At 37.3% G+C, this 26,096-nt stretch overlaps 1 protein-coding gene across 12 annotated transcripts in view; it reads right to left on the bottom strand.

Moving 5' to 3' along the window:
• SFMBT1 (Scm like with four mbt domains 1) overlaps nucleotides 1–26,096 on the bottom strand; it is a 121,233-nt gene that overhangs the window by 18,956 nt on the left and 76,181 nt on the right. For 9 of the 12 annotated variants that reach the window (XM_006050251.3, XM_044934206.1, XM_044934205.2 and 6 more), the window contains 9 exons: nucleotides 20,619–20,859; nucleotides 14,818–14,906; nucleotides 12,021–12,267; nucleotides 11,207–11,298; nucleotides 10,245–10,346; nucleotides 8,785–8,935; nucleotides 6,498–6,580; nucleotides 2,618–2,744; nucleotides 1,245–1,358 (listed from right to left, as the gene is read on the bottom strand). In XM_006050251.3, coding sequence (XP_006050313.1) covers nucleotides 1,245–1,358; nucleotides 2,618–2,744; nucleotides 6,498–6,580; nucleotides 8,785–8,935; nucleotides 10,245–10,346; nucleotides 11,207–11,298; nucleotides 12,021–12,267; nucleotides 14,818–14,906; nucleotides 20,619–20,859 — 1,246 coding nt within the window. Of the gene's footprint in view, nucleotides 1–1,244; nucleotides 1,359–2,617; nucleotides 2,745–6,497; nucleotides 6,581–8,784; nucleotides 8,936–10,244; nucleotides 10,347–11,206; nucleotides 11,299–12,020; nucleotides 12,268–14,817; nucleotides 14,907–16,338; nucleotides 16,476–20,618; nucleotides 20,860–24,625; nucleotides 24,699–26,096 lie in introns of those variants that run through there. The other 3 variants (XM_025272504.2, XM_025272506.2, XM_025272505.2) reach the window with 3 other exon arrangements.

Below are 26,096 nucleotides of genomic sequence, written 5' to 3'. Positions count from 1 at the left end.
GCAACATGTGCTCTTTTGTGACTGGCTTTTACTTAGCATAATGTTCTCAGACTTCATCCACGTTCTGGTGTGTATTAATACCTCATTCCTTTATATTTCAGATTACTCCACAGTATGGAGATATAACATTTGTTTATCCATGCATCAGCTGATGGACATTTGGACTGTTTCCAGCATGAACATTTGTGTACAAGTTTTTCTGTGGATATATGTTTTCATTTCTCATGAGTATATAACTATATTTAATACTCTGAGGATCTGCCAGGCTGTTATCCAAAGCAGCTATACAATTTTATATCCTCTGGATATAAAATGAAGCTAGCTGGCCTAGGGAGGCATAAAAATATTATTTTGGGTTTCTGTATAAAGACCTATAAATACTTATTTCTAGTATTTGCTACTTAAGTATACACAGAACTAGGTTTTAAAAACAGGTGACCTTTGAACAATGCAGGGGTTAGGGTGCCAACCCCCATGCACTCAAAGATCCATGTATAAATTTACATTCCAGTCTCTGCAGGTGCATTTCTTCACCCACAGATTCAACCAACCAGGGCTCATGCAGTACTGATGTATATATTTATTGAAAAAACCATGTATAAGTAGACCCATACAGTTTAAATTCGCACTGTTCAAGGGTCAACTGTACTTTAAAGGAGGATATTTTATGGTATATAAATATCTTTCAATTTTTAAAAGTAAGGGGCAGGAACACTTTAGAGTTAGGTTACTAAACATGGGCACTTGCATCTTGCTCAATCTCTTCCTCTCACAGTTGTTGGCTCTGATGGAAGCCAACTGCTGTGCTGTGAGCGCCCCCATGAAGCAACCCAAATGGGAAGAAACTGAACTAAGCCTCCAACTGACAGCCAGCAAGGAACAGAGGCCCTCAGCCTCGCAGCCCACAAGGAAATGAATTCTTGCCCACAAACATCTGAGTAAACTTGGAAGCGCACCCTCCCCCAGTTGGGCCTTGAGATGACAAGAGCCCTGCTGACACCCTGAAATGTGGCCTCACCGGAGACCTGGATGCTGAGGTCCCAGCCAAGTTGTGTCAGATTCCTAACCCATAGAAACTGTGAGATAATAAATGTTTTGTTGCAATGAATAATTTCCTAGGCAGGAATGGATAACCAGAATATAATTTTATTGTTCTCTCAGATGTCCAGATTCATCCTACTTGATAACAGCCAAACAACATACTATTTAACAATTAAACCTTTGACTCAGAAGTAGACAGTTACCTCGTGCTCGGCGAGGAGTGCTAAGGGGATGGCCATTGGTTTCACACCAGCCCAAAGGAAATATATCCATTGATTCCACATTCACAATAAATTCAGGTATGGGCTTCTTAGAACCTGTTTAGATTTAAAAAACAATTTTAAGACCACTGAATAGTTTCTTCATAAACTACTTCCTAGACAGTGTTCTAGTAGACAGTATCCAGTGTTCTACTGTTGCAAAGGACACAAAGTTTCTTTAGCAAGTTTCCTTTACAAAAGTCATACTTCTGCCCAGGTGGCATAGTGGTAAAGAATCCGCCTGCCAATGCAGGAGACACAGGCCCTTGGGTCGGGAAGAGTCACTGCAGTCGGCAGGAAATGGTAACCTGCCTCAGTATTCTTACCTGGAAAGGTCCATGGATAGAGGAGCCTGGTGGGCTACAGTCCATAGACTGGCAAAGAGTCAGACACAACAGAGCAAATACACACATACTTTTTCATGTGCAACAAACATTTATAAAAAAGTAAAGTGTCCCCCAATAATGATCAAAACAGGCAGTGAATGTACCGGGTGACCCTTAGTTAAGGAACAGCAAATAAGCTAGTAGAACTACTAGTAATATTCAGATAGTAGACAAATATGGTAGTGAATTCCATGAAATAACTGGAAAATAAAAGGCAAAAGTTATAGTTCTACTCATTTAAAAAACATCAGTTCTGGTACTCAGGCACAAGCCAGGAAGTAGAAAAGGTAACTCAAATCAGAAACTGATAAAGACAAGTTGCTCAGAAGGGGCTGCATAAACATGTATACCTAATATAGTTCTTGATCCCTGTGTTAGACACTAACTCTGCAAACTGGGAACAACATAAGAACTGAGTCTGGCTCTCCGGGAACGAATAATAGTAATAAAAAAAAATCCAGGCCAAACATAGTTAGTTGTAGAGATGAATACTCATATACTACTTTCTGCTGACAAACCTGTTCCATCACTGAGTATTACTTTTAGTATAATATATCTTGTCAATTTCACATACTTTTTGGTACTTCTAGTTGGGGACAACCAAAGTATAATCTCTTGAATAAGCTGGTTATTAATGCTCAAGCTCATATATTTTGGTCATATCAAAATGTATATTATTTAATCTATATTTTCCCCTTCAAGAAAACAGGGGACCCTATAAGTGAAGGCTTTTATTCATGTTCATTTCCTAAAATTTGAAGGTCAAGGACAGGAAGACAACTTTTTAGGTCTTAAATTATAAATTAGAAGTCTCTGAACAAGAACCTTATTTAGTTAATCAATTAAGTTGAACAAGTCACATTACAGGGGTAAACAGGAAGGCAAACAAGAGTGTTCAGAGGAAGGCTTCTCAGGGGAGCTGACACTTACCCTCCAGCTGGAGCCACAGGTAGGAGCCTCTCACTGCAGTAATGGTGGCAACACACACTTCTTCAGGGAGAAGAGGGTTCACTGCCTCAAGCTTCATGTTCTCCTTAAATTCATGCTCAGAAATTGACTAGAAAATAAATTCATCAAATAACATACTCAATATTCACTCATGTGCTCATCTGAGAGATCTTTCCAAGTAACATTTAATCCCAGAGTAACTCCTCTATTCCACACCCCAGGATAACTGTCCCTTCCCCTCCCTATAGAAGATGAGACTTATCCTCTAGGCAGTAAAACATCAGATCCCTGGGCAGGAGGACACAGGAACAGTTGAGGGTGTGCATGCTGTCCAAAACAGGGATTACCATACGGAATGCCAGGAGGCCCAGCCTCTGCCTCTACCTGCCATGCAATGGACTCAAAGAGACTTCTTGTGTTAATATGACAAGCACAAGAAGGAACACATAAAGATATGGATTTAGGTTTCTCCAACAAATGGCCAGCCAGATCCTTCCCAACTGGGTAGTTCAAGATGGACAAGCACTACCTACATGCTCAGAGCTTCCAATCAGCCTTTTCTTTTAGTCCCGATTTCTTAAATATAATCAAACAAATCCTACCGAGGAATTAACAGGTATCTAAAGATAATAAAGCTAGAGACAAAAACAGATAAAATAATCAACTTGGAGAAACCAGATTATGCAAGAAGAATCATCACAAAAAAAGCAGGAGTAATTAACATCCTCTGAAAGATAAGAAACATTGCCACATCTTTAAAATAAGAATAGCATGTTATTAAAAACAAATATTCAGAGATCAGAAATAGGTTTTAAAAGTTAAAAATGTGATATCAGAGCTTCCCTAGTGGCTCAGTGATAAAGAATCCAGCTGCCAAAGCAGGAGACACAGATTTGATCTCTTGTCTGGGAAAATCCCACAAACTGAGGAGCAACTAAGCCCATACACCACAACTATTAAGCCTGTGCTCTAGAACCCGAGAGCTGCAACTACTGAGCACATGTGCCCTGCAACAAGAGAAGTCACCACAACGAGAAACCTGTGCACGCAACAGAGAGCAGCCCCCACTTGCTGCATCGAGAGACAAGCCCGTGCAACCCACCGAGTACAGCCAAAAATAAACTATTTTTTTAAATGTGATATCAAAAATTAAAAACTCAAAACAAGGGTTGAAACATAAAGTTTAGGAAATCTTTCAGAAAGCAAGGGAAAAAAATCCTAAGAAGTAGGAAAGGTGCTGGGGACGGGGCAGGCGGTGTGGGGGATTAGAGGCCTGATCCAGAGGGCCAACAAAATGAGAAATTTCAGAAGGAAAAAAGAGAGAGAGAAAAGGAATCAAAGAAGAGATTCAAGACAGCTTCCCAGCACAGAGAGGCAAAGGTCCAGAGAGAATCCGCTCTCCACGCACCAGCACATGGGTGAAGATGGGCCAAGCCATGGTTTCACATTGAAATCTAGTGACAAAAGAGATTCTATAATCTTCCAGGAACAGAGAAAAAGGCAGGTCATATATGAGAGACCAAGAATAAGAATGTCTTTTAACTTCTCAATACCAACACTGTAAGGTAGAAAACTTATTTAACTTATACGCCGAGTACATCATGAGAAATGCTGGACTGGATGAAGCAAAAGCTGCGATCAAGATTGCCGGGAGAAATATCAATAACCTCAGATATGCAGATGACACCACCCTTATGGCAGAAAGTGAAGAGGAACTAAAAAGCCTCTTGATGAAAGTGAAAGTGGAGAGTGAAAAAGTTGGCTTAAAACTCAACATTCAGAAAACGAAGATCATGGCATCCAGTCCAATCACTTCATGGCAAATAAATGGAAACAGTGACAGACTTTATTTTGGGGGGCTCCAAAAAGACTGCAGATGGTGACTACAGCCATAAAATTAAAAGATGCTTGCTCCTTGGAAGTAAAGTTATGACCAACCTAGACAGCACATTAAAAAGCACAGACATTACTTTGCCAACAAAGGTCTGTCTAGTCAAAGCTGTGCTTTTTCCAGTAGTCATGTATGGATGTGAGAGCTGGACTATAAATAAAGAAAGCTCAGCGCCAAAGAATTGATGTTTTTGAACTGTGGTGTTGGAGGAGACTCCTGAGAGTCCCTTGGACAGCAAGGAGATAAAACCAGTCCATCCTAAAGGAAATCAGTCCTGAATATTCATTAGAAGGACTGATGCTGAAGCTGAAACTCCATTACATTGGCCACCTAATGCAAAGAACTGACTCATCTGGAAAGACCCTGATGCTGGGAAATATTGAAGGCAGGAGGAGAAGGGGACAACAGAGGATAAGATGGTTGGATGGCATCACCGACTCAATGGACATGAGTTTGAGTAGGCTCCAGGAGTCGGTGATGGACATGGAAGCCTGGGGTGCTGCAGTTCACAGGGTCACAAAGAGTCGGACAGGACTGAGCGACTGAACTGAACTGAAGGCAGAAAACAATTGATGCTTTCAAAATTCTACAATGAAATAACTTTCAGCCTAAAATTCCACACTAAGCCAAATGATGAGTCAAGTTAGCTGAGTGAAGATATTTTCAAACACAAAATGTCTACTAAAATTTATGTCTCTTGCATTGCATTTCAGGAAGCTTTTGAAAGACAGACTCCATCAAAAACAAGGGAGTAAACCAAAAAAAGGAGGCCATGAGATATACAAAACAGGAATTTCAAGTCCAAAGAAAAGGGAGAGGCAATTCCTTGGGACACAGAGAAGAGCAGTTTCCAGAATTAAAACTACACAGCAAGCCAAGAGAGTAACCTGTCTAGAAAGGGGTTGCTAAGAGTGGTGTCTCTTTAAAAAAAAATTTTTAAATGACAGATTTCCTGATATGCAAACAGTTTTGAGAATCTACTGAATGGTGTGGGAAAAGGTAGTTTTATAACAAAGAAACAAAGAAAATTAAGCTATGAAAATCAAGGCAGGTATTAACTTGAGGACAAATTAAAAGAGAAAGCAATCATAAAATAATGGACTACTCATCAGGTGGGAAAGAGTGAAGGCAAAAGGAGAAGAGGGTGGCAGAGGATGAGACAGTTAGATAGCATCACCAACTCAATGGACAGGAATTTGAGCAAGCTCCGGAATGGCAAAGGACAGTGAAGCCTGGGATGCCGCAGTCTATGCAGGTGGCAGGGAGTTGGACTTGGTGACTGAACAACAACAATCCGTGAATAACACTTAAATGTCCATGGTAACATAAATACTCAAATTCAGACTTAACCAAAAATTGTAAAATCACCCTAATAGGAAGAAGAAACAGGAAAGACAGAGGAGAAAAGTAGTAAAATAGCCAGATTACTCATTTATCATAATATAGAATCAAGAGACACATCTAAAATTAACTCAAAAGACAGCAGTGTATTATAAATAAAGAACTATAAATATGAGAATAACAGTGAGAAGAATAGGAAGTAAATACTTCTGGGAAGGGAAGCCATGGAAAGTTGGATAGAGTAAGAAATTATTGTTTTATGTCCTAAGCTTTTCACTGTTATTTGCCCTTGTTAACCATAAATAAGTTTAACAATTTTCACCCCTTAATATTTCAATATATTTTCATATTTAATGGACTATCAAAACTAATCATAAACTAAAATTTTAAATTCATATAATTTCAGCTAATAAGAAAAAAATAAACCAGTAAAACTGTTAAGCTAATTAAATTAACAAATTAACTTCTGCAGTAAATGAACTTTTCCTTGGACCATTTTATTACAAGCAACAAGAGGCTTTTCTGGGTTGCATGAGAGAACTGGCTTCAGAGTAAACATCACTACAGCGCAGGAAGGCAGCAGTCCCCTGCAGCCCCGGAGCAGTGGCCCTGCGGGCACGGGATTCTCACCGGAGGGAAGCACCTCTGGGGAGCAGCTTCAGCACCACACTGTTTGAGGTAGTCGGCCCAGTCAAAGTCCTGGCCCTGGTAGCCTAGGCAGGGACAAAAGAGCAATGACTCACACTTCACGTGCTCGCCTGGCTTTACCTCTCTGCTGGTACCCACCCACAACTTCTAATTTTGCTAATTTGAGGACTTGATCATTTTAGAGGAAAAAACATCCTATCAAATCTAAAGTATTATTGATTTTTATAAAATAGAGCAACTCTGGAGAGAATTTTCAACTTTCACACTTCAAATCAAGCATTTATTTGAGCAGTATTTATGATTAGTTGTTGACAATTTAACAAAAGACTTTAAAACAGTTATGACTGAATTTGATCTGTGCTAATAATTCCAGTCTCATTATCCTTCTAGTATGACTTAGGCGCTAAAGGAAAAGAGACAGCAAACAACCTACAGCACTAGTTAAATCAGTGAAGACTTCTTTCATAAAGTTATTTCCTAAAACATGTCTTAGCTACTACTAATACTCTTAATAGTTTCATTTTTTACAAAATCTCAATGTTCTCATAACCTGAGTCATGAATTAATTTCACAAAAAAAGCTGAGCTTAATTCCTCGCTTCAGTCTACAGGGCTCTTGGCAGAAGCCCTCTAAACCGACACCCTCACGGCACTGGCTCTCTGCCAGGAGCTGACTGAGCTCTGCTGCCCCGCTGGGTCTGTGCTCCTCTCTGGTCCCCGGAGTTCAGTGCCCCACAGGCACATGGCAGGCTATAAGACTGCGCCAGCCTACAATGTGCAGCCAGCTCCTCTGCCCAGGTTCAGACTGGCACCGTGTTTTCTCTGCCTCCACTTCAACTCCTGACAGTAAATCACCTGCCATTTTGAATTCAAAACCCACTACTTTCCTTCTATTTATAAAGACAGCTGCATTGTCTATAAAAATGCTGAGAGCTCTGATGTCTTTAATACAAATGTTTTATCTTCTCACAAAAGACGGCAGACAGGATAAGGAACTTGGGGTGTTCAGAGCATTCACGCAAAGAACTTGCTCCTGAAGGTGTGTACCCCACCCCTTCCATCCTCACCAGGCAGGCACCCCCACTGTCTGGTCACTGATGAGGGAGACCCAGGGGGCTCCTGCTACTGTTTTCCCCTATTTGCGCATTGCAGGAACTGTCGTTCTCACTTTTGTTTCTCCAGTGACAAGTCCAAGGCCTGGCTCAACGCAAACATTCCACAAATGTTTGTTGGATAAATGAAGGCTGAACGGAAGACAAAGGTTCAGTCTGTGACTCTTGTGAACAGAAAAGAACACTCCCAGTCCAGTGTTCCAGCAGTCACCATTTGGAAAGTGAAGATACATTTTACCAAGGACTTGCCAATAAAGTATAATACATCGCCAGCCAAATAATCTGACTTGCTGATATAAAAATCAGATAAACATATTATACTTCCAGATACTCTAAATTAAAATTTTTTTTATTTCAGCTCAAATAAGTCATATTTAGTAGCCTTAATTAAAGGGTCAAAGATTAAACTTTGCAAGGCTGCAAACATGAGGAAAATGAGCTGCTACTTTCCTACTTACAGCCTGAGTTCTACTCTTGACCAAAAACCTCCCTCTGAAGTCCAAAGCATCTCCTTCTAAGAGGAGGTCCAGAAACCGAACAGTCATCAATCCACCTCCTCACTCTGGCTCTCAGGCTGCTTCTTGTAAGCCAGCTCCCAAAGCTCATTGCATCCTACCCTCACCCCTACTGCCTCCCGACAGACACAGATGGAGGCTGCATGGAATCCCAGGTTGTCATGAAGATATTTATCTATGTAGTGGGACATACTTTCCTAGTTTTCAAGCTTAATTTATGGGCTTCCCAGGTGGCTCAGTGGTAAAGAATCTGCTTGGTAAGCAAGAGACATGGGCTCAAACCCTGGGTCAGGAAGATCCCCTGGAGTAAAATGGCAAACTTTTATTCTTGCCTGGGAAATCCCATGGACAGAGGAGCCTGAGGGGCTACAGTCCACGGGCTTGCAGAGTTGGACACAACTGAGCGACTAAGCACAGCACAGCAGCACAAGCTTAATTTGTAACATTTAAATATGTAGAAACTGGAATCTAGGTCTTTGTTTATACTTGTCTTGTGCCCCCAAACCACTAAGGACTGGACTGGGTGTGAGGAGCGGGGGACAAAAGATCCAGGTAAAGCCACCTGATAAATCTCATTTATCTCATAAATCTCATGATAAATCTCATTCCCAAGCAAACAAATGAGAAAAGAATGAATACACACCAGGAGGGGGGCTGATGTGTAAACCATTCTTCAGACTCCACTGCACAGGGAAAATACCAGGGCTGTCGGTGTGACACACGAAGGATCGCTGCGCACGATTCTCCAGTCGCAAATCATCCATTTCCACCAGAAAATACTTTTCATCAAAAACCTGTATGTATGATTTAACACACAAAATAGATAAACTTTTTTTGTGTACATATACACATACGTGTGCACATACACACATGCCATTTCTTTGGTGTAGCTAATAAACATGTTATAAAAGTTCGTAGCCACATTAATAGTAACGTTACGTCTGTTTTAATACTACTACTAAGCACTCAATAAATCTTATCTTTATGTCAGGTATTGTTTTAATCAAATGCTTTTCATGTAATATTAATTCAGTTTTAATCTTTCTAACAATCTAATGAGGTACCATTATCAACCCTATTTTGCAGAAAAGGAAACTGAGTTTAAAAAAGTTAGTAACTTGCACCATGTTACACAGACAGGTAGAAACAGAGCTTAGATTTAAATCCAAGTGTGTGAGCTGTGAACAAAGCTTCGTTCAGACTTAGAGAGGAGTCAGCTACACTAGTTTATTAGATCAGATCCTAGCCTAGTTTCAAATACCATAAAGGTTTTATGAACCTCCCCTAGCTCCTTACCACCTGCCATTCAGACTCCAGAAAGGACTTTCTGGCCCCATTGCAGGTTCAAGATCCCTTCTTGTTCTAAGAATTATCCTCTTCTGAGACAAGGAAAATTCAAATCTCAATAGGTCAGATGATTCAGCTTCCAAGTAACCACTCCTCTTGTCACACCTGACTTTTGGTTCTACTCTCAGTAAACGGACTTCTGCTCTACTCCTAAAACAAAATCCTCTGCCTTATGCATCAGTTCTCGTAACGAGTAACTGGGCCTGTTACCGTCACAGACAACCCGCCCTGTTCTTGTGCATACTCCTAACCAGAGCCTGTTTTCGTTAGTCTTCCAAAAGATTAAAAGTCTACGTCTGGAATCCATGCCTGGAACAACTCTACTTTCAATCTTGTGACACTAAGACCACTGTTTTCCACACACCTGTTCACCCAACGAGCCTGGCACCTAGTTGGACATTGATGATACTGCCTGCCTCCAAACTTTTCAGATACCATGGGCTACCTCCTGGTTAGATCTCCTCTAGTTATGGAGGACTGCCATAGGACACAGCTAGGACTGCCCCCAAAGAATGTGCACCCTACTCCTCTGGTACCCAGGCTTTGGTTAACTGGGGCAACCAAGCTCTGAAAAAGGAATGCACCACAAAAAGTTGGACATTAGAAACGTAAGATGTGCACAGAACTAATTCTAACCTCGCAGCTTAGGAGAAACAATGGATTGGATTACCAGAGTCTGACGATCAAAACACCACCAATTTCCTAAAACAGCCACCCTGACAAGAATTCTTACCAAGAGAGTTGCCTCCATTTTACCTTAACAACTGTAGCAGGAGAGATGCCAAAAGGAGACCAGGGGTCCACAGCTTCTAATTTCATATTTACAGAGAATGAATGAGTGCCGATCACTCGCTTGTCCTGAAATGCAAAGGCCAAGAGGAAATAAAATATAGTATTTTCACATTTACTGTATGCTAACATATAGCTGAATACTACTCATTTTTTGAATTTTTTATTTACTTGCTTTTGGTTGTACTGGGTCTTTGTTGCTGCCTACAGGCTTTCTCTAGCAGGGGCTACTCCTTGTCGTGTGTGGGCTTCTCACTGTGGTAACTTCTCGTTATAGAGCACAGGCTCTAGGAACACAGGCCTCAGTAGTTCTAACATGCAGGCTCATTAGTTGTGGCTCCTGGGCTCTAGACTACAGGCTCAGTACTTGCAGTGCACAAGCTTAGTTGCTCCATGGCATGTGGGATCTTTCCAGAACAGGGATCGAACCCTTGTCTCCTGCATTGGCAGGTGGATTCTTATTCACTGCATCACCAGGGAAGTCCTGAAAACTACTCTTAATTAAAACAATGAAACTGTCCAGCTTCTATTAAATAATCTAGTCCTATAATTCTCTTCCTAGCCTAGAAAAAACTATTCAGGAAAAAAAGAAAACCAAAGGGAGCAAGCACTCCTACTCACTACATTTGGAACACAAAGACCATCCACAGAAAACAACAAGCTTATTTTAATACAAGTCAGGGCTATGTAGTTAAAAGCAGAAGAGAAAAGACTCAGAATGCTTTAAGAGCTTTCGGGAGAAAACCTAGACTACCTTCAGGTAAAAAGGAAGGATGATCATCACTCCAGCCTTGAAACCTCTTCGTCTCCTTCAGTCATCACAGCGCTCTCACTGACACCAGGGGTTATTTCACACTTTGCAGCTTCCTCATATTGCTGTACTCTACTGTGAGAAGACAAGTCCCTATCTACCACATTTTTGTTTTTACCTTAAACAAATAAGATGGTAATGGCTCTTCCTCCTCTTTCACTTTGGCCAAGATCTCTTGCCACGCAGCTTCATTTTTCAGATGTCTGATGGCTTTAGTTAAAACAAGACAGGATGCTTTAAGTGATCTGAGAACTTACAAATTTTATAACTGCTCTGAAATCATTCACATAAACAAAAAAGTCACTTTCCCCTGGGAAAAGGGAGGGGTTCAAGCCTACTTATACCATCTTTACTCAGAGAAATCCCACTTAAACTTCAGTACCTTGTGTCCTCTGTTCAGAACCTGGGTAGTAGTTGAGTAAAAACACCTATCATGAGACCATAAGGATTACTCTAGTCCACAAAATAATACAACATCCAAATTGCGGTATATAATAATGAATGCGAGTGATTTCAACATTAACTCCTATTTTAATATCTTTTTTAAAAAGTTTTTTATTTTTTTAAACTGGAATATCTTTAATCAATAATCCACTTTGAACTCAAGACCTGTCCTACTCCTATATCTATCTGAATGCTACTTAGAGAACTTTTCTTTAGTTTTGGTAAGGGGTCAGTATAACTTAGGGCAGAAGTCAGTAAAAGCTGGGGCAGAAGGTATATCAGTATGTGGCAAATTACTAAGGCAACAAAGCTCCCCCTTCCAAAAAAAAAAAAAGGCATTTACATATTCCATATACACTTGCAATACTTCTATTATGCAAATCAACAAAGGCTTTTGTAATATGCAGAATAATGTATTTTTCAGTCTCATTGATATTAATAAACAATAATGCCCAATATTAAAAGAAAAATGTTGTATTGCTCCTCACCTGATGGGGGTTGAAGCTCGTACCCTTGTTGAGCAGCCCACCCAACGTGATGAAGAAACGGATCCAAGTAATACAACCAATGTTCAACATTATCAGAACCCTCAAGTCCTTCATAACGCAGCTTCAGCCTTCCCCCAATGTTGTCTACCACAGTAACAATCCAAGTACTTAAAGAGTCCTGGAAAGCTTGACATTCCAGCCTGGAACCTGGAGCAATGAGATCTAAAGGATTCCTCCCGTTACGGAGCTATAGGTAAAAAAGCAAAATGATTTTATGAGAGGTAACATAATATTTTTAAAAGTCAAGTTTTAAATGAACTCAAACTAGCTTTTATATTCTTATCCATTCAAAGCTAGGGACACTGAACCGCCTAATATTAGACAAGTCTGTATAGTATTATTTCTGGTGATGTGAAAATATCTACCTTAAAGAAAATTTACTATAAAGCAATAGAACTATTCTAAAAGATTTCTATCTCTAGGACTATGCTACATAGTTTCATCTAGAAAGAATTTTTAAAATATCATCATTACTTAGTCTTTGTAAAAGCCAAGTATGATCATCATTAAAAAAAAAAAAAATCAAACATGACAAAAGTCAAAATCACCCACAACCCACCTCCAGGAAAGAACACAATAAATGCTTTGGCAAACACTCTGTGAAAATAGGTTTTTTACACCCAAGTCAACATCCATCCATGTCTTATCTTTTTCTCTCTCTTGTATTTTTTGAAAACTATATATTGTTTTTTAGTGTGTTTGTATCACTTAATATTTTATAGCTATCTTTCTATTACAGCACATACAAATCTTCCTCATTCTTTTAATCTGCTTTATTGATATTCTCTATTATACTTGGGCAGTAGTTTAACCACTTACATACTGATGGGATTTCAGTTATTTCTGATGTTTTACTCATTTCACAACAATGCTCTTACGAATAATAGAGTAAGTGTTTTGAATACACTCAACGAAAGGAAAAGTTTAATTCTCATTCTTTAGATATACTACTAAAAACTAGAAAAAAGAAGTAAAAAAGGGTGATTTCAATATATCATTTAATCATTTCTTAATGTTCAAACTTAATTTTTTTCCTCCTAAGAACTGTTCTATGATAATTACATATTTATATATGTGCAAAAGAACACATGAACAAATAAAGGCACACATTCACAACTAAAGATAAAAATGGCTGAATCAAAGTCATTACAGAGCAGATTAATTAATTTATTCATATGTTACTGAGTGGTGAGCTAGACCCTGACTAAATGTAATTAAATGTGTCAGAGTACAGGCACACCTCTGAGATATTGCAGGTTCAGTTCCAGACTACAGCAATAAAGTAAATATAGAAATAAAGTGAACCAAACTAATTTTTTGGCTTCCTGGTATATATAAAAATTAGGTTTGTACTATAGTTAGTCTATTAAGTATGCAACAGCATTATGTCTAAAACAATGCATAAACTTTAATTTAAAAATACAGAACAAAAAACTTAATACAATAGTTACATCAAAGATCACTGATTAGAGATCATACAAATATAATAAAAATGAAAAAGTTTGAAACATTGTGAGAATTACCAAAATGTAATACAGAAACACAAAGTAAGCAAACACTGCTGGAAAAATAGTGCCAACAGACTTGCTCAAAGAAGGGTTGCCACAGAGCTTCAATTTGTAAAAACTGCAGTATCTGTAAAGCACAGTAAAGTGAAGCACAATAAATTGAGGTATGCGTGTATAAAATATAAAGATCACCTAGAAACAAATTCAACAATCAAGCTTAAAAGGGGAATTGTGAATGGATCACAGAATCAAATATATAAGAGTTAGAACTATAAAACATTCAGAATATAGGAGCAAACCTTTATGACCTTGGGTTAAGCAAAGCCTTCTTAGATTAAGACAAAAAAAGATAAATTGGACTACATCGAAAAAAACTTTTGTTCTACAAACAATATCATCAAGAAAGTGAAAAAACAATCTACAAAACTGGATAAAACATTTTAAAAATCATATATCTTGATCTAGACTTGTACAAGCCAATAATAAAAAGATAAATAGCCCAATTTTAAAATGAGCAGATACTTCTCAAAAAAGAAGCACATAGAAAGATTTTCAATATTACCAGTCATTAGGGAAATGCAACTCAAAGTGAGAAGCCACTTTACACACAATAGGACAGCTATAGCCAAAAACAGAACAACAGGTGTTGGTAAGGATGTAAAGACATTGGAACCTTCATAAACCACATTTCACATATGCTACAAACAATTTTGCTGGTATAACAGAGACAAAATGTAAATTAGAAACATCATAACCAATAAATTCATTTCACAAAAATAAGATATCTATATTCACCAAAAAGCCCAAAAGCTACACTAATTTAAAAGAACTGCTGAAAGTAGGTAGGTAGTGCTGCAGGATATTCTGGGAAAAAGAAAAGGGGTATCTCAAGTCACCTGGTGTGGGCGTTACACATGTCCGCACCAAAAGATTCAACCCTGGCTCAGTTCCAAGTGAGAGCTGAAAAAGGCCACATTTCCAAGCTGTGTGAAAGAATTTGGAAAACTATAGCGTTTTATGTGTTTGCAACCAATTAAAAAACATTCTAGGCTCTGAGCAAGCCACCAGTTTACAACCTCTGAGCGTAAGTTTACAGCCCTTAAGACCTACACCTGGGTCTGTAGTAGTACTGCTGAACTGACTCAGAGTGGTAAATAAGCCGCCATTTTAAGATTCCCTGAAGAGGAAGATTAGTTTTCCATCCTGATTCTGGAAGCAGTAATACTCACGCCCTCTAGCAGCGGAACAGGAGGACTACATGCTCCCATCAGGGTCTGCCGTAGAAACTCATCCCAGTCAGACACTTTATCTCTGATGCCTAGATGACGGAATCATACTGTCAGCCACGAAACACAAAGAAAGTAAACCACACAGAATACAGAAAAACTAACTCTGTGAAAATGGTTTAGAGGTGCATTTATCTTTTTAATATGTAAGAGCCCAACATATTGATTCTTTGAGAGCTTAAAAATAATACTCCTGTAGATATGAGTTACTTCCTGGTTAGTTTAATGAGTTGTATCCAAAAAAAAAGAGAACGGGCCCAACTCACTGTAAGTATCACTGTCAGTATAATGTTATTCAAAAATGAGCTACTCTATTTTTTTATTGTGGAAATTTTCAAACATACCAAAAAGTAGAGAAAATAATATAATGAATCCCCATGTACGGTAGTTTCAACAACTGCCTTTTATCCTTGTTCCCTTCATCCTATTCCCTTCTTTCCCCACAGGTAACTTTCCCCACAGGGACATACATTTAAATTACTGTATTTGAAAATCATTGAAATAGTTTTTCTATTTTGGGTAGTTAATTCACAAGCTCCAAACACAGATTTCTTTATTTGCTTTTGCATTTTTTTTAACTTTTTCCCACAAGTTATATAGAATATTTACATGGTTCAAAATTCAAATCTACAAAGTAAGTTACATTCAGAAAATCTGGCTTTTGTCTTTGTCCCCTTCATCCTACTCCCTCCTTTTCCTATAGGTAACTTTTTAAAACGGTGTGTTCCTTACTGCTATTCAACCGTTGTTCAATTAAAAAAATTATTCCTTCATTTTTAAAAAATGAAATTCACACACACATTCATACATCTTCTTCCTCCCTCATTCAATATGGATTTTTCTTTATTCATGTAACAAAGCATCTGGAGACCACTCCTTTGATGTATGTAGATAGACTGTTTCTTTTTCTTAATGACTGTACCTTCTGTCACTATAAAGTAGTCTTCTTTGGAAAGGTGACATCTATTGTTACACACACACAACAGAATATTACTCAGTTAAAACAAAGAATGAAATAATGCCATCTGTAGCAACATGGTGGACCAAGAGATTAATCATACTAAGTGACATAAGTCAAAGACAAATATCGTATGATATCACTTTTACATGGAATCTAAAAAATTGATACAAATGAACTTATTTACAAAACAGAAACAGACTCACAGACATAGAAAACAAACTTACAGTTATCAAAGGGGAGGGAGAGGGATAAATTAGGAGTTTGAGATTAACAGATATACATTAGCACACACAAAACGGAGAAACAACGAGGATCCACTGTACAGCACAGGGAACTATATTCAGTATCTTGCAATAACCTGTATGGAAAAGAACCTAAAAAAGAATCTATATAATATGTATAACTGAATCACTCTGCTGAATACTTGAAACCAACACAACATTGTAAATCAACTATACTTCAATTAAAAAAATAACAATAAAATACCCTTCTTTGTCTCTTACAGTGCTTTCTGATCTGAATTCCACCTTTGTCAGATATCAAGACTGAGACTCCTGCTTTCTATTTGCACCTGGTCTACGTATCTTTGTCCATCCTTTTCTGTTTATTCTTTCAGAATATCTCCATTTACGTATGTTTCCTGTAATAGCACAGAAGTGGGTTTTACTTTGTGAGCCAACCTGAATTGTTTACTTTTAATAGAAGAGAAAGCCCATTAATTATATATAATTTATTTATAAACATAATTTATTTACATTATCAAAGATATGGCCTCAATGCTGACTTATTGTTTAATATTACATAAATTACCTGTGTGGATCTATAGTCTTTCACTATGTGATATATTTTATTTAAATATATACTTTTTCTTTTTAAAATCTATCTTTTGGCACTTAGAAAAGTCTATGGTTCTTTTTTCCTTCTGGTTATCTTTATACTAATATCTTTATGTAACAATTCTAGTCCTCTTTAATTTTAGACTATTTTCTATTTCTTTTTTTTAACAAACAACGTTAAAAGTTAGCAATAACCTCCTTTTTCTCCTCTCTTTCAGCATCTCATTTCACGTAACAGCATTTTACTCCCAGTTCACACACGAAAGGTAATCAGTTAAATTATTAGGCAATAACCCTGTTTTCAAAGGGGGAGGGAGGATGATTAAGCTTATACCACTATTCACCTGTTCTCTCCACTGTGGTCCCATGTTTTTTACAGCTATACTGTATTTATGTTGTCAGAGCATGTATCATTACATAGTATATTGTCTCTCTTATAACCATCTTTTAGCTTTAAGTTCTACAGCCATATATACATTTCAGTTCAATTCGTTGCTCAGTCGTGTCCAACTCTTTGAGACCCCAAGAATCGCAGCACGCCAGTCCTCCCTGTCCATCACCAACTCCCGGAGTTCACTCAAACTCACATCCATCGAGTCGGTGATGCCATCCAGCCATCTCATCCTCTGTCGTCCCCTTCTCCTCCTGCCCCCAATCCCTCCCAGCATCAGGGTCTTTTCCAATGAGTCAACTCTTCACATGAGGTGACCAAAGTATTGGAGTTTCAGCTTTAGCATCAGTCCTTCCAATGAACACCCAGGACTTATCTCCTTTAGAATAGACTGGTTGAATCTCCTTGCAGTCCAAGGGACTCTCAAGAGTCATTTAGGGTTTCACTAACCATTGTCACACTAACATTTCTTCATTTGTTTGATTATCTGCAGCTCATTCTCTAGTGGATTTCTTCGGAAGGGCTCATGGGAACAATATTCCCTGGGTCTCTACATATTCCTAACAGTTCACATGTGGCCTTTACACCTGAAGCTCAGTTTGGCTAAACATAAAATCCTGGCCTTGTATATTCTTTTACTGAATTTCTTAAATATGTTACCCTGTCATCTTTTGGCATAAAGCATGTTGCCGATCAGTCTGGTGACAATCTTGTTTTCTTAACTTTTCAAGAAACTTAAAAGTGTTTTTTGCCTAAATGATCAAGGGATCCATTTCTGCTTTAGAGTTTAATACACATCTTGATGTAGCTGTTCTCATTTGATTTCTCCATGTACATAGTGAAACCTTTCAATATGTATTTTTACATCCTATTTGATTTCCATAAAGTTTTCTTAAATTGTAGTTTACAGTATTTTATTATTTCATTGCTTTGGTTCTTATCTTCAGGGACGTCTATTTTTGCCAACCTATATTATTTTCTCCAAGTCCTTTTTATTTCTTTTAATTAAAATTTTTTCTTCTTTTTCCTCTTCTCTTTCTGTTCCATTACTCATGCTTGAGTCACTCCTGTTTTCATCTTAGTCTTCAACTATTTTTAAACTTCTAGTTCTTGTCTAACTTCTATTTTTTTTCTCCAAATCTTCCTTTTCTCCAGTCAGTTCATTTTCTAATTTTTATAAATTTTATTTATGGTTTTTCTCACTGCTCTATCATAGTTACTATTTTCTTTTATCCTGTTTTGAAATGTTTTTGTCTGACACAGTGTTCACCTCTTTTGTGATTATGTTTCTCTGGAAGGATTTTATTCTTCCTTTTTGCCTTTTTTTAAAAATTATAACTTGACCTTGTATGAGACTTGACAGAAATAATTTCCTGTTGTTCATGTTTAAATGAGGTGATTTTGCTATACTCTTGAGATAGTGGGCCAGGTAACTTCATGTCTCCAGAACTTTCTCTTACATTGTTTTTTCACAGAATGTTAATGATCAGCTAGAAGCCCACCAAAACCCCAGGACTCTAAACACTCAGATCTTCATTTGTAAATATCATCCTTCAAAATACAAAAAAAAAGAAAACCACCAGGGATTCCTAGAGAAATGGCTGATTTCAGGGTTGAGGCAGGGGAAAGTTTCCTGAACAAGAAACTACTCAAAGAATAATGGGAACATAGCAAGGGACACATCTGCCAGCTTGAAGAGGTGTCCACTGGCCAAATCTAGGACAGTGTGATCATCAAAATAAATAATGACAGCAAGGATCGTAATCCACTGAGTAAGACTCATGAGTCTACACTGACATATATACATAAATACAGATGCATACACAAATGCATGTGTGTAAACAGGAGAAAAGGGAAAGCCCTTTCTGTAGTAGAAAGCCAATTATGAAATGTAGAAGGAATTAGAAAAAAACACTCGCTAAGCATTAGTAATAACTGTTTCAAATAAAAATTACCAATGGATGCCAAAAATAGTGGGTGATGTTTGAAGACTAATGAGATATTTACATAATTTTAAGGTATCTTCCCACAAGATACTAATTAAAAATGGTAAAAGTAATTTTACAGTGGAAAAATTTGGAATATACCAACTTAAGTGATGAAAGTTAATATCACAAGTTAGTTACCGGACAAATTAACAGCATGTTGTCTCCTAACATGATGCACCAGAAGGACACAGCATTACTTCTGCATTTTTTCCTACCAAATGTCCACAGTCTGAATGTAAGTAAACATCAGACAAACCTAAATTGTGAGACATGCTAAAAAATAATCAGCCTATACTCCTCAAAAATGTCAACATCAAGGAAGACAAAGAAAGGTTAAGGAAACTAAAAAGATGACAGCCAAATATACTGAAATCTTGGACAAGGAAAAGACACGGGGAATAATGAATCTTTTGGATCCAAGACATAATGAACATTAGTGGGAAAACTGGCCCGTAACTTTCAAAGATGTCAAAGTCATGGAAGACTTTGGAACAAAAGACTAAGGAACTGCCCCAGATTAAAGGAATCTTTAGGAGACATGATAAATGAATGTAACAAATGACTTGGGATTTTCTTTTACCATAGAAACATTTTACTATAAAAACATTATTGATAAAAACGGAACAAGCTCTATAGATTAAACAACAGTATTATATCAAAGCTAATTTCCTGATTTTATTATTTTACTGTGTTCATCAATGTTCATTTTTAGAGATATATTCTCATGTTAAGAGTAAAAAGAAAAAAAATAAAAAAGGCATTGTGTCTACAAGTGACTCTCAATGGTTCATTAAAAAGATACACGTGCATGCATGTGTGTGTGTGAGTGTGAGAGACAGAGAGAGAGGAAAGAGAGAGACAAAGACAGAGAGGGAGGAAAGGAGGATAAAGTAAACGTGGTACAATGCCAACATTTGGGGAAAGCTGACAATAAGGCCCCAAGAATTTTCTATATTTTTGCAAATCTGAAATATTTCTGTAAATCTAAAATTATCAATGTAACAAAATAAGAAGCCAGAAGAAAAGCATATAAGGTCTAGAATTTTCTTAAGGCCATCTCTTTCCTTTTTCCATGTTTATATGACTCTTCTCTTCCTTTTGTCCTATTGTCTCTGTCCTGCTTAATTTGGATTCTACTCCCAGTAGGGCTCTTTCCTCGAAGGGAGCTTCAGCTGGTTTACTTTAAAAGCTCACAGGTCCCAGACTGTCTGTAGGTAATAGGAGGGAGGACAGTAAAATCAGGAAGAGAAACAACCTGGCCCAATGTACTCTAAGACAGCCAGAACTACAAGTTAAACTCAGAGAGCCTCAGACACCCACAGGATGGTAAACAACTGATGCTCTCTATGAATGTCATAAAAGATTGAGGCTTATAAGGAGCACAGAAAATAATTTTTTCTAATGGAAATTTATATTATTCCTTACAAATATTCTCATTCAAAATACTAACCCAAAGAAGTTAGGAAGACTAATGTGCTTAGGAGATGTGAAAATCTTAAGACTGTGGACAGCCTAAATTTTCTTATATCAATACCACATCACATCTGGATATGACGTATCGCCATTACCTTCTGGGGCTTCGAGGGTCTTTTTATTCTGTTCACACCACCCAATGGGATAGAGGTCAGCTTTCCTGATGTCACACCAGAAGTCTGCTCTGCGATCCTCCCCGTAGCCATCGTAGCGGAGGAGGAGCAGCTGCTCACAGGTGGTAATGATGGTGGCAACCCAGTAGGTTTCAGGATCAGTTTTCACAGCCACCTCCAGTTTCATCCCAGGAGCAAATCCATTTTGCAAACGTGTGTCCACCTGAACATAGACATGTTATTAACCACCAGAAAAACATCTAATGAGTACTTCTTTGGTCAACATTCTTTAAGACTTACCATTCTAAAGCACTAAATGCAATAAAATCTTCTCAAGGGAAATCTGAGAAATTTCAGTTCTAACTCACAGGAGTGATCCAAACAAAACAGGGACTAGCAATGCTGTTCTGTCCCATCAACCCTGAAGGAGCTTTAAGAGAACTCAGTATTCCATGAAAGCTGTCTATCATGATTATAGAATATGCTTTCTATTAAATATACAGACCACTGAATGTTCACCATTTTAACAACCTTCAACACATTAAGATTTCAAGAGTGATTTCTTAATCATTCAAAAGAAGAAAATTTATGAAGCTAGAAAAAGTAAAGGACAAACAGAAGTTAATTGATAATAAATATGTATAATATGTACCATAAGAGGGAGCCATATTTCCCAGTTTCCCTAAAACAGTCTGTGTTTACACCTGTTATCTTTGAATAATAACTAATAATGCCTCCTATCTCTCTCAAAAGTGCCCTAATTTAAATGACAAATTATACAGTCACAAACGTTGCAGTCTGCAATTCTGAAAATCCTGTACGTATGTACTAAATAATGAGAGCCAGGTTTCTTACTGTGGGACAAAGAAGTGCATAAACCAAAATGCATAAATTCAAGCTAATCACGAGAAAAACCAAAGCCCAACTAAGAAACCTAAAACATTTAGGTTGGTGAAAAAGTAATTGCAGTTTTGGACCATGAATTTTAAATCATCATAACTAGGTTCAAACATATCTTTATTAATCAAAATAGGCATCATTAGAATCAACACATTTTTGCCAATGAGAAATAAGTTTGCTTATTCCTGTAGCACAAAAATCCATGCTTCGGGATTCAACAAGCTCTTGGAAAGCATTTTCTGCCTCCTGCTGGTTGTAGAAGCATTTCCCCTGCAAAAAGTTGTCAAGATGTTTCAAGAAGTGGTAGTCGGTTGGCAAGCGGTCAGGTGAGTATGGCAAATGAGGCAAAATCTTCATAGCCCAATGCTAGTTGTGCGACGTGTGGTCAGGTGTTGTTGTGGAGGAGAATTTGTCCCATTCTGTTGACCAACACCAGTTGCAAGCATTGCAGTTTTCTGTGCAGTTCAGTTCAGTTGCTCAGTCGTGTTCGACCCTTGTGAGTCTTCAGTGCATCTCATCGACTGGCTGAGCATATTTCTCAGATGTAATGGTTTTGCCAGGATTCAGAAAGCTGTAATGATCAGACAGGCAGCAGTTCACCAAACAGTGACCATCACCTTTCTTGGGTGCAAGTTTGGATTTGGGAAGTGCTTTGGAGCTTCTCCTCAGTCCAGTCACTGCGTTGGTGATCACCAGTTGTCATATAAAATCCATTTTTCATTGCACGTCACAATCCAATCAAGAAGTGGTTCACTATTGCATAGAATAAGAGACGATGACACTTCAAAATGACGGTATTTTGATTTGTGGTCATCTCACGAGGTACCCACTTATCAAGCTTTTTCACCTTTCCAATTTGCTTCAAATGCCAAACTAATACAGAATGGTCGACATTGAAGTCCTCGGCAATTTCTTGTGTAGTTTTAAGAGGATGAGCTTTGATGATCCTCTCAATTGGTCATTGTCAACTTCCGATGGCCAGTCACTGAGGAGCGCAGTGGCTTAAAGCTCCTCATCTTTAAGGGTCTCATCTCCTTTGCAAAACTTCTTGAATCACTACTGCAATATAAATTCGTTAGCAGTTTCTGGGCCAAATGTGTTGTTGATGTTGTGAGTTGTCTCCACTGCTTTATGACCCATTTTGAACTCGAATAAGAAAACTGCTCGAATCTGCCTTTCATCTAACATCATTTCCCTAGTTTAAAATAAATATAAAATAAACAGCAAATAATAAGTCACTAGCAAAAAAATATAAAGTGAGAAATGTGTATTAAAATGATGGTATAACATAACCACATTAATAAAAGAACGTATTCTGATATCAAACAGCAAAGTTCAACAATGCAAGACTGCAATTATTTTTGTACCCACACAACTGAGCAACTTCACTTTCATTTTTCACTTTCATGCATTGGAGAAGGAAATGGCAACCCACTCCAGTGTTCTTGCCTGGAGAATCCCAGGGACGGGGGAGCTTGGCGGGCTGCCGTCTATGGGGTCGCACAGAGTCAGACACGACTGAAGTGACTTAGCTTAGCTTAGCTTAATAACTAGTATATGATTTGCACTTCAAAAGTATCCACACCATGAAAGACAGAGAGAATGAGGAACTGTCATGCATTGGAGGAGCCCATGGAAACACAACAACAAAGTACAATGTGGCCATCATAACCACTGGGAAGTGAGGGGGCTTCTGCAAATGAGAAGCCAGAAAGGGAAAGTATACATCCTGTGTAAAACTTCCTTTTTATTCTAATCACTAACCTGCTGTATTCCTGAAAGGTAATCACTATCCTAAATTATACCACTACAGTTTAACACTGCCTGTGTTTCAGCACTATGTGGGCAAAATTATGCAGTATGAATGCTTTTCTTGCCCAACACTGCTTATGAGATTCATTTGTGCTGTTGCACATAACAGTACTTGATCTCTTTTCACTCCTGTATAATGTTCCATTATACACATATGTCATAATTTATCCATTCTAATTCTTCTAGGAGAAGGTACTCTGGATAGTTCACAGTTTTGGAAGACTACTAATAACACTGTCATGATTATAAGAATAGATCCGTATGTCACTTGATGCATACCTACATGAGTTCTTAAAAAGATACGGCCAAGCTGTTTCCCAAAGTGGCTGCACCAATGTACTCTCCCAATAGTGTACAAGAAACCTTCATGCTCCAACATTCTAACCAATATTACTGTATTTTCAGCTTTTTTCATTTTAACCATCTTGAAGCATGTATTATATTATCTTGCTGTGATTTTAATTTGTATTATTATTTATAGACTTGAGAATGTTTATATTTTATTAGCCACTTAGATTTCCTCTTCTAGGGAATGCCTAAATTTTTTGCCAACTTTTGACTCAATATTCTAGATATCAGTTTGCTAATTACTTGTATTACAAATATCATTTTCTTGATAGTGTTGTCTGATAAACAGAAGTCATTAATTGCCATATACTCTGATCCATCAATATTTTTCCATTAAAAGGTTAATTAATTTTCTGTATTTTTAAACAAATTCTCCCTATCCCTAGAGGTCATAAGATATATCAATACTACTATATTATTTTCTAGAAGCCTTTCATATTGAGAACTAATATCCACCCTGAATTAATCTCTATCTGTGGTCTTAGATTGAGGTCAGGTTTTACTTATTTGAATCTGTTTGTCAATTTCTACCTAATTTTTTTTGGTGTTTGATTTGAGTTGCAGTAAATCTACAGATTTGTTTGGGAAGAACTGACATCTTTAAAACAATGAGTCTTCCATTATATGAACAAGGCATATTCCTTCATTTTAACTTATTTCAATAAAGATTTGTGTCTCTTTGCAAATATCTGTTACTGATGTTTTTTATGTTATTGTAAATCACATCGTTCAGCTTCCATTTTTGTCTGTTACTAGTATAGAGAAATATAATCTTTTTTTATATCTGTCTTATATTTAAAAATCTTGCAAAAATTACTCATTAATTCTAATAATATAGTTGTACATTATTTTATATATTATTCATCTGCAAATAATGATTTTTTTCCCCTTCCTTCTCAATTTTTAAACATTTTAATTGTTTTTCTTACCTTATTGTATTGGTTAGATCCTCCAATACAATTATCAAATAGGAATCATGTTAACCAGCATAATTTTTGTCTTCTTCCATAATAAAAAGAAATATGAATCATATTACTATTAATAGTTTTCTGTAGATTTTGTATATATACACGTCATCAAATTAAGGACATTCTCATCTATAGATTGCTAAGAATTTTATCATAAGTGGATATGGAATTTTATCAATAATTTTCTTTATATATTGTGATAATAGTAAAAATTTTCTCCTTTACTCTACTACTACTATGGTGAATTATGCTGGTTTATTTTCAAATGTTAAACCATCCTGCATTCCTGGAAAAAATCAACTGGTTATTAATGTATTATCCTTTTTAAATATAGGTACATTCAGCTTGGTATACAAAGTTTACTTTGTATGAAGCTATTTTTGCATCTGTCATTATAAGTGACACATCTCTGTAATTTTCTCTTCTTGAATTATTAGGTTTGGTATCAAGGTTGTGCTGATCTCTAAACAAATTGGTACCCTACAATTAATATAGGATTGAATGACCAGACAGAAAGGAAACAGAAGACTTAAACAAGATTATAAATCAATGAGACCTAATAGATGTAAAGAGAACACTACTCAGCAACAGGAGAATGCACATTCCTCTCAAATGAACATGGAACATTCTCCAGGACTGACCATAACATCAGGACAAAAATAAAAAATCATACAAAGTAACTTTTCTGATCACAATGGAATAAAACTTGAACTCAGTAACACAAGGAAAACTAAAATATTCACAAATATGTGCATATTAAACACAGTTAGCCAACAGATCAAAAAAGAAATCACAAAGGAAATTAGAAAATTCTTTGAGACAAGTTATAACAAAAATTGGGCTTGCCTGGTGGCTCAGATGGTAAAGAATCTGCCTGCAATACGGGAGAGAAGAAAGCAGCACCGCAAAATACATCCAAAGTGTTCTGTTCTTCTTAACAAGACTAACCCTCAAGAAAAACTATTTTACTAGGTCCTAAACAACTACAGTGAACAGAACCTTACTGATCTAAGGTAAGGAAAATACCCAACTCCAGCCCCCTCTAGCCTCCAAAATAGGGGAAAGAATACACACAACTCAGGCTCACTAAAACACTGAGACCAAATCACAGGACTAGCGAATGCTTTTGCTCCCCTCATACCTTACCACCACATCAAGAGGGCTCCTGTACAAAAGGTGAGGCAAAATAAACAACAGCAAAGTACCTTTTAGCCTCTCACACCCACAGCTAAAACGAACAGTAAAATCAGCCTAACTTTTATCTGGATAAACAGAAAACAATGAAAACTCATTTATTTCTTTTTTTTTTACTCAGTATATTATTAACATATCCGGCTTTCAACAAAAACTTACAGAGCTACTGAAGGACAAAAAACACAGTTTGAATAGACAGAGCAGATATTAGAACCAAGCTCAGATATGGCAGAGATGT

Source organism: Bubalus bubalis, chromosome 21, assembly GCF_019923935.1.
Source record: "Bubalus bubalis isolate 160015118507 breed Murrah chromosome 21, NDDB_SH_1, whole genome shotgun sequence".
Taxonomy (NCBI): Eukaryota; Metazoa; Chordata; class Mammalia; order Artiodactyla; family Bovidae; genus Bubalus; species Bubalus bubalis.
Note: the sequence above shows the minus strand (reverse complement) of the source record. Positions and strands in the feature narration are given on the sequence as shown.